Source organism: Cibotium barometz, chromosome 1, assembly GCF_041138505.1.
Source record: "Cibotium barometz isolate CiBa-2024 chromosome 1, ASM4113850v1, whole genome shotgun sequence".
NCBI classification, from domain to species: domain Eukaryota; kingdom Viridiplantae; phylum Streptophyta; class Polypodiopsida; order Cyatheales; family Cibotiaceae; genus Cibotium; species Cibotium barometz.
The window spans coordinates 1,244,404-1,258,698 of NC_141046.1; the positions used below are offsets into that span (position 1 = coordinate 1,244,404).

Here is a 14,295-nt window from a genome sequence, read left to right on the forward strand (position 1 = left end):
CTGTAGCATGAAGCGTATCTATCAATATCTGAGTGAGCTCATCTAATGGCCGTCCTGGCTCCTCATCTCTCTGCACTCCTCATCATACCAACTGTTCTGGGGCATGTTCCCAGATCGTCTCCGTGTAGGCTGACTATGGGGATATGCCTCTGATGCTGTAGCATGAAGCGTATCTATCAATATCTGAGTGAGCTCATCTAATGGCCGTCCTGGCTCCTCATCTCTCTGCACTCCTCATCATACCAACTGTTCTGGGGCATGTTCCCAGATCGTCTCCGTGTAGGCTGACTATGGGGATATGCCTCTGATGCTGCAGCATGAAGCGTATCTATCAATATCTGAGTGAGCTCATCTAATGGCCGTCCTGGCTCCTCGGCACATAAGCGTCTATATATCTCATCCGTGTACACGGTGTCAGTCTCCCTCGTAAAGGTATAACGAGTGTGTGTGGAGACCTGTCCCAATGGAGCGGTGCTGAACTGAAATGTAAGAGTGAAGGACAAGATAGCATGATCCACTGCTATTCCAACCGGCCTAGTGCCTACCATAAAATCCTGAAAAGAGGGAATGAGACTGGGCTGAGCCATAACATAGTCCACTATGTACTAGCACCATGCCTATGTGGAAAGCAAGTGAAACCGCCCGATGTCGGGAATCTCTGAAGGCCATTCAGGATGGCCAATCCATGTGCAGTCCCCATGTCTATCAAATACCGCCCATACACTGTATGCTCCTCATCCTGTGAGAGTCTAGATAGGCCCATATCCCTAACATCAAGCTCCCTCAACATCTCCTCTGAGGTATCATAAAATACTGTCTGGTTATGGGCGGTCCTGGCATTGAAGTCCCCCAGGAGAATGATGTCACCATCCCTAGAGAACTCCCAAATGTCATCATCCAAAATAGAAAAGGGAGACTGCCCGTGCATACACTGATGTACTAGGAGCAAAATAGCATATAGCAATGTAGAGATATCTGCCCGTCTCTGCCCTCAGTCTAACCCACATGTACCTAGCCTGCTCATCTCTGCGGACTATATGTATCAGTGGCTGTAGCTCCTCTCTAAACAATACTGCCACTCCTCCTGAGCCCCGTCCTCTATGCTCTGAACGAGTCTCCTGTCTACAAGCTGTCTCCCATCGGTATCCACTAACATGTGGCATGGACTGTCTAGGAGCCTGATGCGTCTCACAGTAGAAGATGATGTCCCTCCCAGTGAAACTATCCTCAAAAGCCCCTACATCAAGACATAGAGATCCATTACAATTCCAAGTAGCAACTTTGAGTGTAGTCCCATAGGTCTCGCACCATCATGAAGAGCGCCTCTCCATAATCACCACTCTACCATCTCTATAGAAGGCCACTTTCCCTTTCTCTCGGGCTGCCCTTATCTCTGGCATAACTTCTTTCATGTGGGCAAGTTGCGAGAGTGTGAGGTCATCTCCAAGAAATATTCCCGTCTTCTTGAGTGTAGGATGTCTCTTCAAGAAGTCCTTCTTCGCTTCCATGGAGGGGAAACGAATGATAAGTTCTCTCTCCTTAGAAGATTCGCCACCACTACCTTCTCTCTTCTTTCCCACTCTCCATGCCTTTGTGTGCGTGGCTTCAATGCCCATCATAGAGAAGAGCTCCTTGGTTTCCCCTTCCGCATCATCATGGTCTTTTAGACCGGACACTCGTACATGTAAGGCCCGGGTCTTCCTCCTTTGCTCCTCTTCAAGGGTCATGTTGATGATGGTGGGAGTGGGGATGGGTGGCGATTCTTTATCTTTCCCTTTCTTGGCGACCTCGATCCATTTCTCCGCCTCATCCATCTTCTTTTGTGTCTTTGTGATCACCTCCACCCATGAAGATGTCTTCTCTTTATGTTACTCCTCCTCCTCTCGAATGATCCTCATTTGTTCCTTGATGGTATTCAGCTCTTCAAGAAAGGAGGGCTGAAATTTTCCATCCTCAAGATTGCTTTTTGAAGTGGCTGTCAACTCCTTTTTGAGGGCTGAGATTTCAGCCGCTTGACTCTTAGCATGCAATTTGGCCTCCACTAGTTCCTCCTTTAAAGCTGAAATCTCAACCTCTTGCTTGGAAGATCTCTCTTCGAGCTCTTGGATTTTGTCAAATCCCTTCGAGTTTGGAGAGGCGGTTTATGATTGCGGTGACGGAAGAGTCGACCATCTTCTTATTTTCTTTGATAATTGTGCCGAGCTTGTCCTCCACCTTCACGAGCTCCTCTTTAAACCCGGTCTTGGTCATGACTTTTTGCATTCCCACAACCAATGGACTGAAAATTAATCCATGACACAGGAGCAAAACAGCAGCAACAGGGGGGGTTTCAAGACATGTAGGGAAAAGGGGAAAGAGAGGAGAAGAGAGTTATGTTGCTGCCTTGGGGGCCTGAGGAAGGGTGGGTGGGACAAGGGCGGCGGGAAAAACGGGCAGGCAAACAGCGAAGAGGGGGGGGGGCACAGGGCGGCGAACAGAGGGCAGGGCGGCGAACAGCAAAGCGAAAGGGGGGCAGGGCGGGAGGGGTGGGCACAGAGGCGGGAAAAACGGGCAGGCAAACAGCGAAGAGGGGGGGCACAGGGCGGCAAAAACGAGGCAGGGCGGCGAACAGAGGGCAGGGCCTTATTTTTTTTTAATAGAGGACAGGGCCTTTATTTTTTTTTAAAACAGAGAGAGAGAGAGAGAGAGAGAGAGAGAGAGAGAGAGAGAGAGAGAGAGAGAGAGAGAGAGAGAGAGAGTATGTATACACACACACACACACACACACACACATATATATATATATATATATATATATATTTAGAGAGAGAGAGAGAGAGAGAGAGAGAGAGAGAGAGAGAGAGAGAGTTATATTTGATATCAGGGATATATTGCTTAGGATGGATGTCGCAAGGAGATCATTTTCGTTCATTTACGGTGATAGACAAGATATTGAAGGTAAATGTTTTAGAGGTATTATTGTTTTCCAAGATTTATTTAATATTCATGGCTGAATTGTAGACCCTCTATTTTGGGAAGGCTAAGCAACAACTTCTCTAATTATCGAACTGTTAGAGAGCGCTGGTGTTTTACGGTATATAGACAAACTTTCTTTTTATGCAGCTTTTATGTTTTGTTTGATTAATTTATATTTTTATTGAAACATTCATTTGCAACAAGGAATATCTTCACTTTTTAAAACCGAGATTATTGTTGGGTTTGTATGGTCGAGACAGTTTACGGACGAGAGCTTTGGGCTCCTAGGAATTTACAATCTACGATTGTGGAAGGTTGCAGATCAGCTTCATGTACGTGTAATGTTTGTGGATTATGAAAAGCCTGATAAGTTAGATTTTGAGTGCATAGGCACTGAACAATACAGAATTTTTCGATTTGCTGTTTACAAGCTTGTTCAAATGCCGTTCACCTCAAATATTGATCCACCAATTGAGTTTTGTAAGCTTTTATCCTTATCCAACTTTTTTCTACGAGAGTTATGTTTTCAATGCTAATATTTTTTATGGCATACATTTTGCCAGATGGAGGCGCGGGATATAGGCTACCAAGGAGAGATAATCCTATTGTCCGAAGATTGTTTTGAGGTTGTGTTCAGGTGTGTTAAGATACTCATCATTTTATGGGTTTGTAATGCTAGAAGCTTCTATATGGATATATATGGCAATCACGATGTTTTTATATATTATTTTGGCAAGTTGAGGGCGATGTATACATATATGTATGAGTGTGACCAGTATCTATGGATATTATGGATGCGTGCGCATATAGACACATATTTACATGTGTGTATGTGACATGCACACATGCGTTCATAGGCGCGTACACACTTACACATATCTTCCAGTTGTGGCATGTATGGTTTCAATGGATTTCACGTACACGTACTTATACGTACATATATATACATACGTACATCCTTATGCGTGTTTGTGTGTAACTCGATGTGCCTAGCTTCTAAAAGGAAAGGAAGAGTGATTTTGCATATATATCTTTTGCATGTACCTAAATCCAAAATGCTTCTTACCCGTCGGAGACGGGTTGTGACACTAGTAGGTAGAGGTAGATTATCCCACCTTTCCTTCTCCTTGACAAAAGATGAATGCTTTCTTAGAGTGGATGTAATTTAGGCTTTTTAAAACTTGCCAACATTATATTAAGTTTTTAGTTATCTTAATTATTATTCAATTATTTGATGTCGGTGTTTTTATTACTTCCCCCCGTGGGGTGCATTCAAAATTGTGTGCGCCGTAGGAGATACTAGGAGTAGCAAATGAATTTACATCCTGGTGCAGATGCCGAAGGGCTCGAGCTGATCTGCCTGCTGGAAAACGTGCAAGGCCTGGTGGACGCCCTCACTTGTGTCCGCTGGAAAAGGCAGCAGGTAAGAGTACCTGTTTGTTTTTTTGTTTTTTCTCTTTTATATTCGCCGTTTTCAAATTATCTTGATGGTAGATCAGAGTACATAACAGCTTGCTTGATTGGATGGGTTTCTAGGAGAAGGTTTCCAATTCAAAGCCCATATGGCCATTTGCCATGTCTCACTGTACCTGTTCAAAATACATAGCTAGCTCATACCACATATGAGATCCAGATGTTGCTTTTGCAAGCATCAACGTGACAAGTTCCACAAAACCTGTAAAAGTCCACATGATATACATGGTAGATGCATGCATATCCAGAATTCCATACTGATGTTCCATTCCTGAGATGCTAATCATAGCACTCCAATCTCAACATGGTTGTCTATCAATACCTGCTTGCATAAACACATACAAGATTCACTGTTGCAAGTACCTTCCTGCAAAGATACTTACTATCCCAGTACTCTTTACAACCATACATTCCTCAACACTACATGCTTTTGTCAATAAGCATTCTCAGAATGCTCACAATTAGAATGGATTGTCTACACAACCCTTCGACCAAAAACAATGCTAAAAAAGAATAGCCCAAAGCTTTTGTGGTCTCCCTCGACTCATCCTCTACATTTCTGGCATCTTTAAGGCTTAATCTTAAGTGGTTGTCCACTCTTTTTATGCTCATAACCTGCCCTCTGCATCTGCAATCACATGACACTTGTTCAACAAACATGCAAGTGCTAGCTTTTTGGGTTTCTCAACACCCATGTCTGTTGCAATGGCCTCACAAGTCACATCTTGTGCAAAAAACCTTTGCCTTGGCTTCATTGGTCGGGAGTGTTTTCCACACTCTGAGACAAGTGGCTAGTCTACAATCAATGATTCCAAGTCCTGAACCATTTCCCACAACAGGGAACCGTGCTCTGAACGATAAACAAGTAAACACACTAATTATGGCACAACCACAAATAACCAAAATAAATTGTGCACCACACTAGGGGCTGGAATGATGGGCCGACCTCCCCCACTCCCTCCTCCCCCCCTTGAGGTATTTTATTACCAAAAGGAGTCTCATCTGCTCTCAAGTATAGGATCACGGGTGTCACGTGCTAGAAGTCATCTCCTGTCTTAATCAGACACCAGGGCATCTGTTGTGGGTGTGCCTGCCCTGTATAGGTGTTTTATCATTGTCCTCACTCCCCGTATTTTTTCCCCATTTTTCCTTGGTGTGGGTGGATGCCACATGCTGGCAGGAGCCTCTGATGCTGGCCGACTGCACTCATGTGTTCCTGAAGACTGGCCGACTTGATCACAGGAGGTCGTGGTGTTTTTCTGCTGGTGGCCGACTGGCTTTGCCCAGTCGTGGAGGGCTGGTGGCACTTCATGCGTTGGCTGACTGCATCCATGGGGCCATATAAATAGGCCCCATGATCCCCAGAACTAAAAATTCAAGAGGCATGATAGCATCAGTGCCATAGGTTAAACTGAAGGGTGTTGCGTTTGTGTGACAACTTTGTACGCCGTGCGATACACCCAGAGTGCAGATGGCAACTTTAGTTCCTAATCATTTTGGCTGGCCTCGATTGTCTTGGTCAGGATCGCACATAGAGTTTTATTTATGCTTTTGGCTTGGCCATTGGCTTGACGGTAGTAGGGGGAGGATTTTGTGTGAGTGACTAAGCATTATTGTAGTAAGAATTGTATCACTTTGTAATGAAGTATGTGCCATTGTCACTCACTGTGCGCTTTTGCCGCACGAGTCGGAGCTGGGGACTTGCCGAACACCGTATGCGAGCCACGAATGGCTGCAAGCATACAACCAGGAAAGCAAGCTCAAACAGAATGCAAAGGTGTGTTTGTATTCATTCAGTTTTTCTCGGGATCTTGTGTATAGAGAAGAGTTTACACGCCTATCTCTCTATCTTTCTTGTGCTGTCTATTTTCTGCACTCTACTTGCTCTTGTGGTCTCAAGTTTGGTTATTATTTCCGTTGCGTATTTTGACATGGTATCAGAGCCCGGCCGTGTGTGGTCCTGGGTGGTTCAAGCATGTGTGGTCCTGGGCGACACCCTCGCGCCTTGGTGGCTTGCGGAGCTCGAATCGAGGGAGGGTGTTGGAAGGTTGGCAATTTCGAGCGTGTGATCTATGGCTAGAAGGTGCCTTGGATTATCCCATAAGTGGAAGCATGGGAAGTTGAAGAGCCATATATAGGCTTGAGTGGCACCTTGTCATATTCATCTCCTCTGGCCGGTGTTTTGGGAGGCAGCTCACTGGGAGATGGGAGCCTGGTGGAGGGATGCTGCAGTGCCCGTTGGGGGTGTTCGTGGTGCTCGATGGTGATGCGTCTCCTATGTGCGTGAGTCTTCTGCTGTGCATTCTGACATGGTATCAGAGCCAGGTTGTTTGGGAAGGCGGTGTGGAGAATGGTATCTACAAGCTCTCTGCACTCTCCTCGTTGACAGGTTCTCAGGTCGGAGATTTGTGGCACTTTCGTTTTGGCCACTTAAATGTGGATGCACTGTGGCGAGCTTTCCGAGACCAGATGGTGGTTGGCTTGCCAGATGTTGGCAGCAGTAGGCAAGGACGTTGCAGTTCTTGCATACGTGGTAAGCAACATAGGGAATTCTTTCCGAAGTAGGCTTCCACAGGCGGGCTTTGAAACCGTTGGAGTTGATTCACACTGACTTGTGTGGACCTCAACAGACACCATCATTGGGAGGATCTCTCTATTTTATGTTGCTTGTTGATGACTGTACCAGATTCACGTGGGTCTACTTTCTTTCAGAGAAGGACCAAGCTTTTGCACGGTTGAAGGATTGGCACGTGATGGTGGAGAAAGAGTCTGGATTGCAGGTAAAGACTCTCAGGGCTGACAAAGGAGGTGATTTCTCCTCGACTATATTTCTCAGATTTTGTGCAGACCATGGCATCAAGAGGGAACTGGCCAATACAGGATCGCCTTCGAAGAATGGAGTTGTAGAATGCAAGAACAGAACTGTGGTGGAGATGGCGAGGACCATGCTGGAGCACCGTGATCTTCCTCGTCCACTTTGGGGAGAGGCTGTGGCAACGGCTGTCCATACCCTCAACCGATCTCCGACGACTTCAGTACTCAACATGACTCCGTTTGAGGCATATTTTGGCAGGAAACGTGATGTCTCGCACTTCCGTGTTTTTGGAGTGATGCGTATGTTCATATTCCGAAGAAGCAGAGGGGGAAGCTTGACTCCAAGTTCCACAAGCTTATATTTGTGGGGTATAATTCTCTTTCCAAGGGATACAGATTGTATGATCTAGACAGGAATGAGATTGTTGTCAGCTGAGATGTGGTCTTTGATGAGCATGTTCAGTATCCACTGTCGAGGAGCCGCCACTTCTTGGAGATCTAGAGGAGTTTGATGATGATTCCCAGACCATTGCTCCAGTTGATCACCCTCAGTCAACACAGGAGGTTGACCCCGTAGCTGGAGTAGAGCCCCCGCAACAGCAGGAGGCTCCACGATCTGTTCGAGTACCCAGGTGGTTGTTGGATACCCTTCGGGAGTCAGGTGTCACGGAGTTACCCTTCAAGTGGACCACAGAGGACGGCCCTTGAAGATCACACAGAGTCCGAGACAAAAGCAATACGGCGGAGCTTCTTCAGGTAAACTATGCTCTGATGTCCCATATTATGCGGGACAAGGAGCCCACTTCCGTCAAGGAAGCCCTTTCACAGGATACTTAGAGGAAAGCCATGCAGGTGGAACTTGATGCCATCGAGAAGAACAATGCATGGGAGTGTTGGTACACCGAGGCCATCGAAACGGTCGAGTCATTGGTGTCAAATGGGTCTTTAAGACCAAATATGCGTCAGATGGGTCGGTGGACAAACACAAAGCCAGACTTGTGGCTAAAGGTTATGCTCAGCGACCAGGCATCGACTACGAGGATACCTTTGCACCGACAGCACGGATGTCCACGATTCAGACCGTTCTTGCCCTTGCTTCTTCTTAGAGGTGGCCCGTGTATCAAATGGATGTAAAATCTGGGTTCCTTAATGGTGTTAGAAGTCATCTCCTGTCTATTTGTATACACCAGGGCCTCTGTTGTGGGTGTGCCCGCCCGTATATCATTTTTCCACACTCCCCGTATTTTTTCCCTATTTTTCCCATTTTTTCCCTAGTGGCTGGAGGGCTGCCAGGTGATGCCAGGACCACACTGAGGCTGGCCGACTGCATCTGGAGCAGTCGTGGGCTATCTGTGTGCTGGCCGACCTGATCTGAGCAGATGTGGGGACCAGATGCTGGCCGACTGCTGTTTTTCAGCAGTCGTGGACATTTCATGAGTCGTGGGCCTCTTCCAGAGCTGGCCGACTGCCCTCATGGGCTTGTATATATTCCCCCCCATCCTCCTCCACTTTCTCATTCAGTTTTCTTCGGGATCTTGTGTATAGAGAAGAGTTTACACACATCTCTCAGTGTTTCTTGTGCTGATTATTTTCTGCAGTCTACTTGCTCTTGTCTACCCAAGTTTGGATATCATTTCCGCTGCATATTCTGACATGGTATCAGAGCCCTAGGCTCTAGCAGATCTTGGGCGTTTTTCTGAGCAAGAGGGGGAGCAACAGGTTGCTGATCGGTGGACTGTTTCGGGCTGAACGGGAAGTGAAGGTGCAAGAGGAAGGCGGGCAGAAGGGCTGGACAGCCACTTGCATATTTTCTGATTTTCAGATTTTTCCCACCCACCCACCCTTTCAGGTTACGCTCCGAGATGGCGGATTTACTCGAGATGGCAGAGAAGCACGTGAAGATTCCGACTCTTCCCACGTTCCCAGTGGATCGGCAATTGGACGGGTCCAATTATGGCATCTGGAAGGTCATGATGGAGTCAGTTCTGGAGTCATATGATCTTGCTGATTTTATTATCAAAGGGGTGCCAAGGCCGGAAGCTGAGGAAGGGGAGGTTTTATCAGCGAGGAAGGACCGAGAGGCACAGGCACAAATGTGGGACCGTGTCAACGCCAGGGTCCGGTCATTTATATTCCTCAATTGCACACCACAGGTGATCAACCATGTGAAGCACATGACGCTGGCGAGAGGCATATGGGAGCACTTGGCTTCTTTGTACAACAGGGTGTCACCCATGAAGCGGATATCCTTGGAAGTGCAGATGCGGGTTATGAACCCTGCAAAGTCTTCGACGATGCGGGAACACATTAACAAGCTGCAGGCCCTTCAGCAGGAAGTCCTTCAAGCTGGGAAAGAGATATCGTCCGAAGATATGGCCATTACGTTACTTTCCCACTTGCCTGGTCAGTATTCCGCTTTCTATTCCTCGTTGATCACGAGTGGCAGGCTCAGCACCATTACTTGGGAGGAGCTTGTGCCAATGGTCTTGGACCAGGAGGAACGTTTCACGAACCCTCCTCACGGCGGAGGTTCGGAGGCCTTAACTGGCCAACGGTCGAAAGGCCGTAATACCAACAAGGGCAAAGGGAAGGCTTCATCAGATAAGTCTTCCGAGAAGAAGCCTGATCCAGAACGAGAGAAGCTGAAGGCCGAAAGATCGTGTAATGATTGTGGCGAGAAAGGCCACTACTGGAGGAAGTGCCCTAAGCGGACAGGGAAGAGTGCTGAGTCCTCAGCCTCAGCTGCGAAGACTCCGGCATTTGTGCACTTGAAGATGGTGGACTCCGATGATTCATCGTCTTCGAGCGAGGAGGCAGTTGGCTTCACCGCAAAGGATACTCGGGAATGGATTCTCGACAGTGGTGCTTCCAGGCACATGACTCCATCCCGTGACTTCTTCTTGGATCTGAAGCGGCAGTCAGGTCGTATCTTTATTGGTGATAACTCCACTATTCCGATTCATAGTGAGGGCCGGATGGAGATCATTCCCGACGGCAAGGGGGGCAAGCATGCTTCCCGTGTTCTTTATGTCCCTGCTCTGGGCTTTCATCTTTTGTCAGTGCATGAGGTATGCAAGACTGGCTTTCGGGTGGAATTTGAGGAGCATTCAGTTGCTCTAAGGGACCGTGAGACAGGCAAAGTTGTTTGGGAAGGCGGTGTGGAGAACGGTATCTACAAACTCTCTGCACTCTCCTCACTGACAGGCTCTCAGGTCGGAGACTTGTGGCACTTTCGTTTTGGCCACTTGAATGTGGATGCTTTGCGGCGCGCCTTCCGGGACCAGATGGTGGTTGGCTTGCCAGATGTTGGTAGTAGGCAAGGACGCTGCAGTTCTTGCATACGTGGTAAGCAGCACAGGGAATCCTTTCCGAAGCAGGCTTCCAGGCGGGCTTCGAAACCTTTGGAGTTGATTCACACTGACTTGTGTGGACCACAGCAGATACCATCCTTGGGAGGATCTCTCTACTTCATGCTGCTTGTTGATGATTGTACCAGATTCACGTGGGTTTACTTTCTTTCACAGAAGGACCAGGCTTTTGCTCGGTTCAAGGATTGGCACGTGATGGTGGAGAAAGAGTCTGGATTTCAGGTCAAGACTCTCAGGGCTGACAAAGGAGGGGAATTCTCCTCGACTGTATTCTTTCGGTTTTGTGCAGATCATGGCATCAAGAGGGAATTGGCCAATACCGGATCGCCTTTGGAGAATGGAGTTGTTGAACGTAAGAACAGGACTGTGGTGGAGATGGCGAGGACCATGCTGGAGCATCGAGATCTTCCTCGTCCACTGTGGGGTGAGGCTGTGGCGACAGCTGTCCATACCATTAACCGCTCTCCGACGACTTCTGTACCCCATATGACTCCATTTGAGGCATATTTTGGCAGGAAACCCGATGTCTCGCACTTCCGTGTCTTTGGGAGTGACGCGTATGTACATATTCCGAAGAAGCAGAGGGGGAAGCTTGACTCCAAGTCCCGCAAGCTGGTATTTGTGGGGTATAACTCTCTTTCCAAGGGATACAGGTTGTATGATCCAGAGAGGAACGAGATTGTTGTTAGCCGGGATGTGGTCTTTGACGAGCATGTTCCAGCATCCACTGTCGAGGAGCCGCCACTTCTTGGAGATCCAGAGTCTGATGATGATTCCCAGTCTATCACTCCAGTTGATCCACCTCAGTCATCACAGGAGGTTGAGCCCGCAGCTGGAATTGAGCCCCCGCGACCACAGGAGGCTCCACGATCTGTTCGAGTACCTAGGTGGTTGATGGACACCCTTCGGGAGTCAGGTGTCACGGAGCTACCCTCCGAGTGGACCACAGAGGACGGCCCTCGAAGATCACATCGAGTTCGAGATAAAAGCAACACGGCGGAGCTTCTTCAGGTGAACTATGCTCTTATGTCTCGTATCATGCGGGATAAAGAGCCCACTTCCGTAAAGGAAGCCCTTTCACAGGATACTTGGAGGGAAGCCATGCAGGTGGAACTTGACGCCATCGAGAAGAACAACACTTGGGAGTTGGTACCGAGGCCGTCGAAGCGGTCAGTCATTGGTGTCAAATGGGTCTTTAAGACCAAGTACGCGGCTGATGGGTCGGTGGACAAACACAAAGCCAGGCTCGTGGCTAAGGGTTATGCTCAGCGGCCAGGCATCGACTACGAGGATACCTTTGCACCGACAGCACGGATGACCACGATTCGGACCGTTCTTGCCCTTGCTTCTTCTCAGAGGTGGCCCGTGTACCAGATGGATGTAAAATCGGCGTTCCTTAATGGTGACCTGCAGGAGGAGGTGTACGTTGAGCAGCCTCCAGGCTTCATTGTTCCAGGATCGGAAGGGATGGTTTACAGGTTACGTAAGGCCTTGTATGGTCTTAAGCAGGCTCCGCGGGCTTGGAATCAGAAGATTGATTCCTTCTTTATTCGGACTGGATTCCAGAGATCGGTTGCAGATCCGAACCTGTATCTCTTTCGGGAACGCGGCATGGTCACACTCATCATCCTTTATGTGGATGATCTCATTCTCACCGGCGGTCATGTGGAGCACATTGGAGTGACGAAGGCTGCCTTGTCAAAGGAGTTTGAGATGACCGACTTAGGCTTACTCCACTTCTTCTTGGGATTGGAGATCTGGCAGACCCTGAGGGGGTTTTTCGTCTCTCAGCAGCGGTATGTTCATGAGTTGCTTGAGGCCTTTGGGATGGAGAACTGCAAGCCTATTACTTCGCCGATGGACCCGAACACAAAGTTAACCGTTACAGATCCTTGTGAGCCAGTTGATGCCTCGCAGTACCGGAAGTTGGTTGGTTCATTGATCTGGTTGCTGAACACCAGATTGGACTTGAGCTTCTCCGTGGGGCTGTTGAGCTCTTTTATGCAGACGCCATTGAAGACTCATTGGGACGCAGGATTGCGGATCTTGCGGTATCTGCAGAGTACGAAGGATCTGGGACTCTTTTACACAGGAGGGAATGGAGTCAAGCTCCAAGGTTGGAGTGACTCAGATTGGGGAGGAGATCCAGACACGAGGAGATCTACTTCAGGATACACTTTTACCCTCGGCTCAGGAGCGGTTTCTTGGAGCAGCAAGAAGCAGCCGACTATTGCCCTTTCTTCGACAGAGGCAGAGTATCGGGCTGCTTGTGGTGCTGCTTGTGAGGTTGTATGGCTGCGGAGGCTGCTTGGCGAGATGGGGTTTCCACAGAGGGAGCCCACAGTCATCCAGTGTGATAACCAGAGTTGTATAGCTATTGCTCGGAACCCGGTTTTCCATGCCCGGACCAAGCATATAGAGATACAGTATCACTTTGTTCGTGAGAAGATCTTGGCTGGTGACATCTTGCTACTTTATTGTTCGACGGAGGACAATGCGGCGGACCTCTTCACGAAGTCTCTACCTCAGGCTACGCTCAGGCGGCACTCCAGCTCCCTGGGGTTGGTTACACAGCCAGGAGCTGAGAGGGGGTGTTAGAAGTCATCTCCTGTCTATTTGTATACACCAGGGCCTCTGTTGTGGGTGTGCCCGCCCGTATATCATTTTTCCACACTCCCCGTATTTTTTCCCTATTTTTCCCATTTTTTTCCTAGTGGCTGGAGGGCTGCCAGGTGATGCCAGGACCACACTGAGGCTGGCCGACTGCATCTGGAGCAGTTGTGGGCTATCTGTGTGCTGGCCGACCTGATCTGAGCAGATGTGGGGACCAGATGCTGGCCGACTGCTGTTTTTCAGCAGTCGTGGACATTTCATGAGTCGTGGGCCTCTTCCAGAGCTGGCCGACTGCCCTCATGGGCTTGTATATATTCCCCCCCATCCTCCTCCACTTTCTCATTCAGTTTTCTTCGGGATCTTGTGTATAGAGAAGAGTTTACACACATCTCTCAGTGTTTCTTGTGCTGATTATTTTCTGCAGTCTACTTGCTCTTGTCTACCCAAGTTTGGATATCATTTCCGCTGCATATTCTGACAAATGGTGACCTGCAGGAGGAGGTGTATGTTGAGCAGCCTCCAGGCTTTGTTGTTCCAGGATCAGAAGGGAAGGTTTACAGGTTACGTAAGGCCTTGTATGGTCTTAAGCAGGCTCCCAGGGCTTGGAATCAGAAGATTGATTCCTTCTTTGTTCGGACTGGATTTCAGAGATCGGTTGCAGATCCTAACCTGTATCTCTTTCGGGAACGTGGCATGGTTACGATTATCATCCTTTATGTGGATGATCTCATTCTCACCGGCGGTCATGTGGAGCACATTGGTGTGACGAAGGCTGCCTTTCCAAAGGAGTTTGAGATGACCGACTTAGGCTTACTCCACTTCTTTTTGGGATTGGAGATCTGGCAGACCCAGAGGGGGTTTTTTGTCTCTCAGCAGCGGTATGTTCATGAGTCGCTTGAGGCCTTTGGGATGGAGAACTGCAAGCCTATTACTTCGCCGATGGACCCAAACACAAAGTTAACCGTTAATGATCCTTGTGAGCGAGTTGATGCCTCGTAGTACCGGAAGTTGGTTGGTTCATTGATCTGGTTGCTAAACACCAGATTGGACTTGAGCTTCTCCGTGGGGCTGT

General features: G+C 48.4%; 1 protein-coding gene across 2 annotated transcripts in view; it reads left to right on the forward strand.

Moving 5' to 3' along the window:
* Positions 1–4,197: 4,197 nt before the first annotated feature.
* LOC147641502 (PCNA domain-containing protein) overlaps positions 4,198–14,295 on the forward strand; it is a 34,676-nt gene continuing 24,578 nt past the window's right edge. Inside the window, exon 1 of one of the 2 annotated variants that reach the window (XM_086812391.1) lies at positions 4,198–4,378. In XM_086812391.1, the coding sequence (XP_086668517.1) occupies positions 4,268–4,378 (111 nt within the window). In that variant the 5' untranslated portion in view covers positions 4,198–4,267. The remainder of the gene's footprint in view (positions 4,379–14,295) is intronic. The other variant, XM_086812466.1, reaches the window with a different exon arrangement.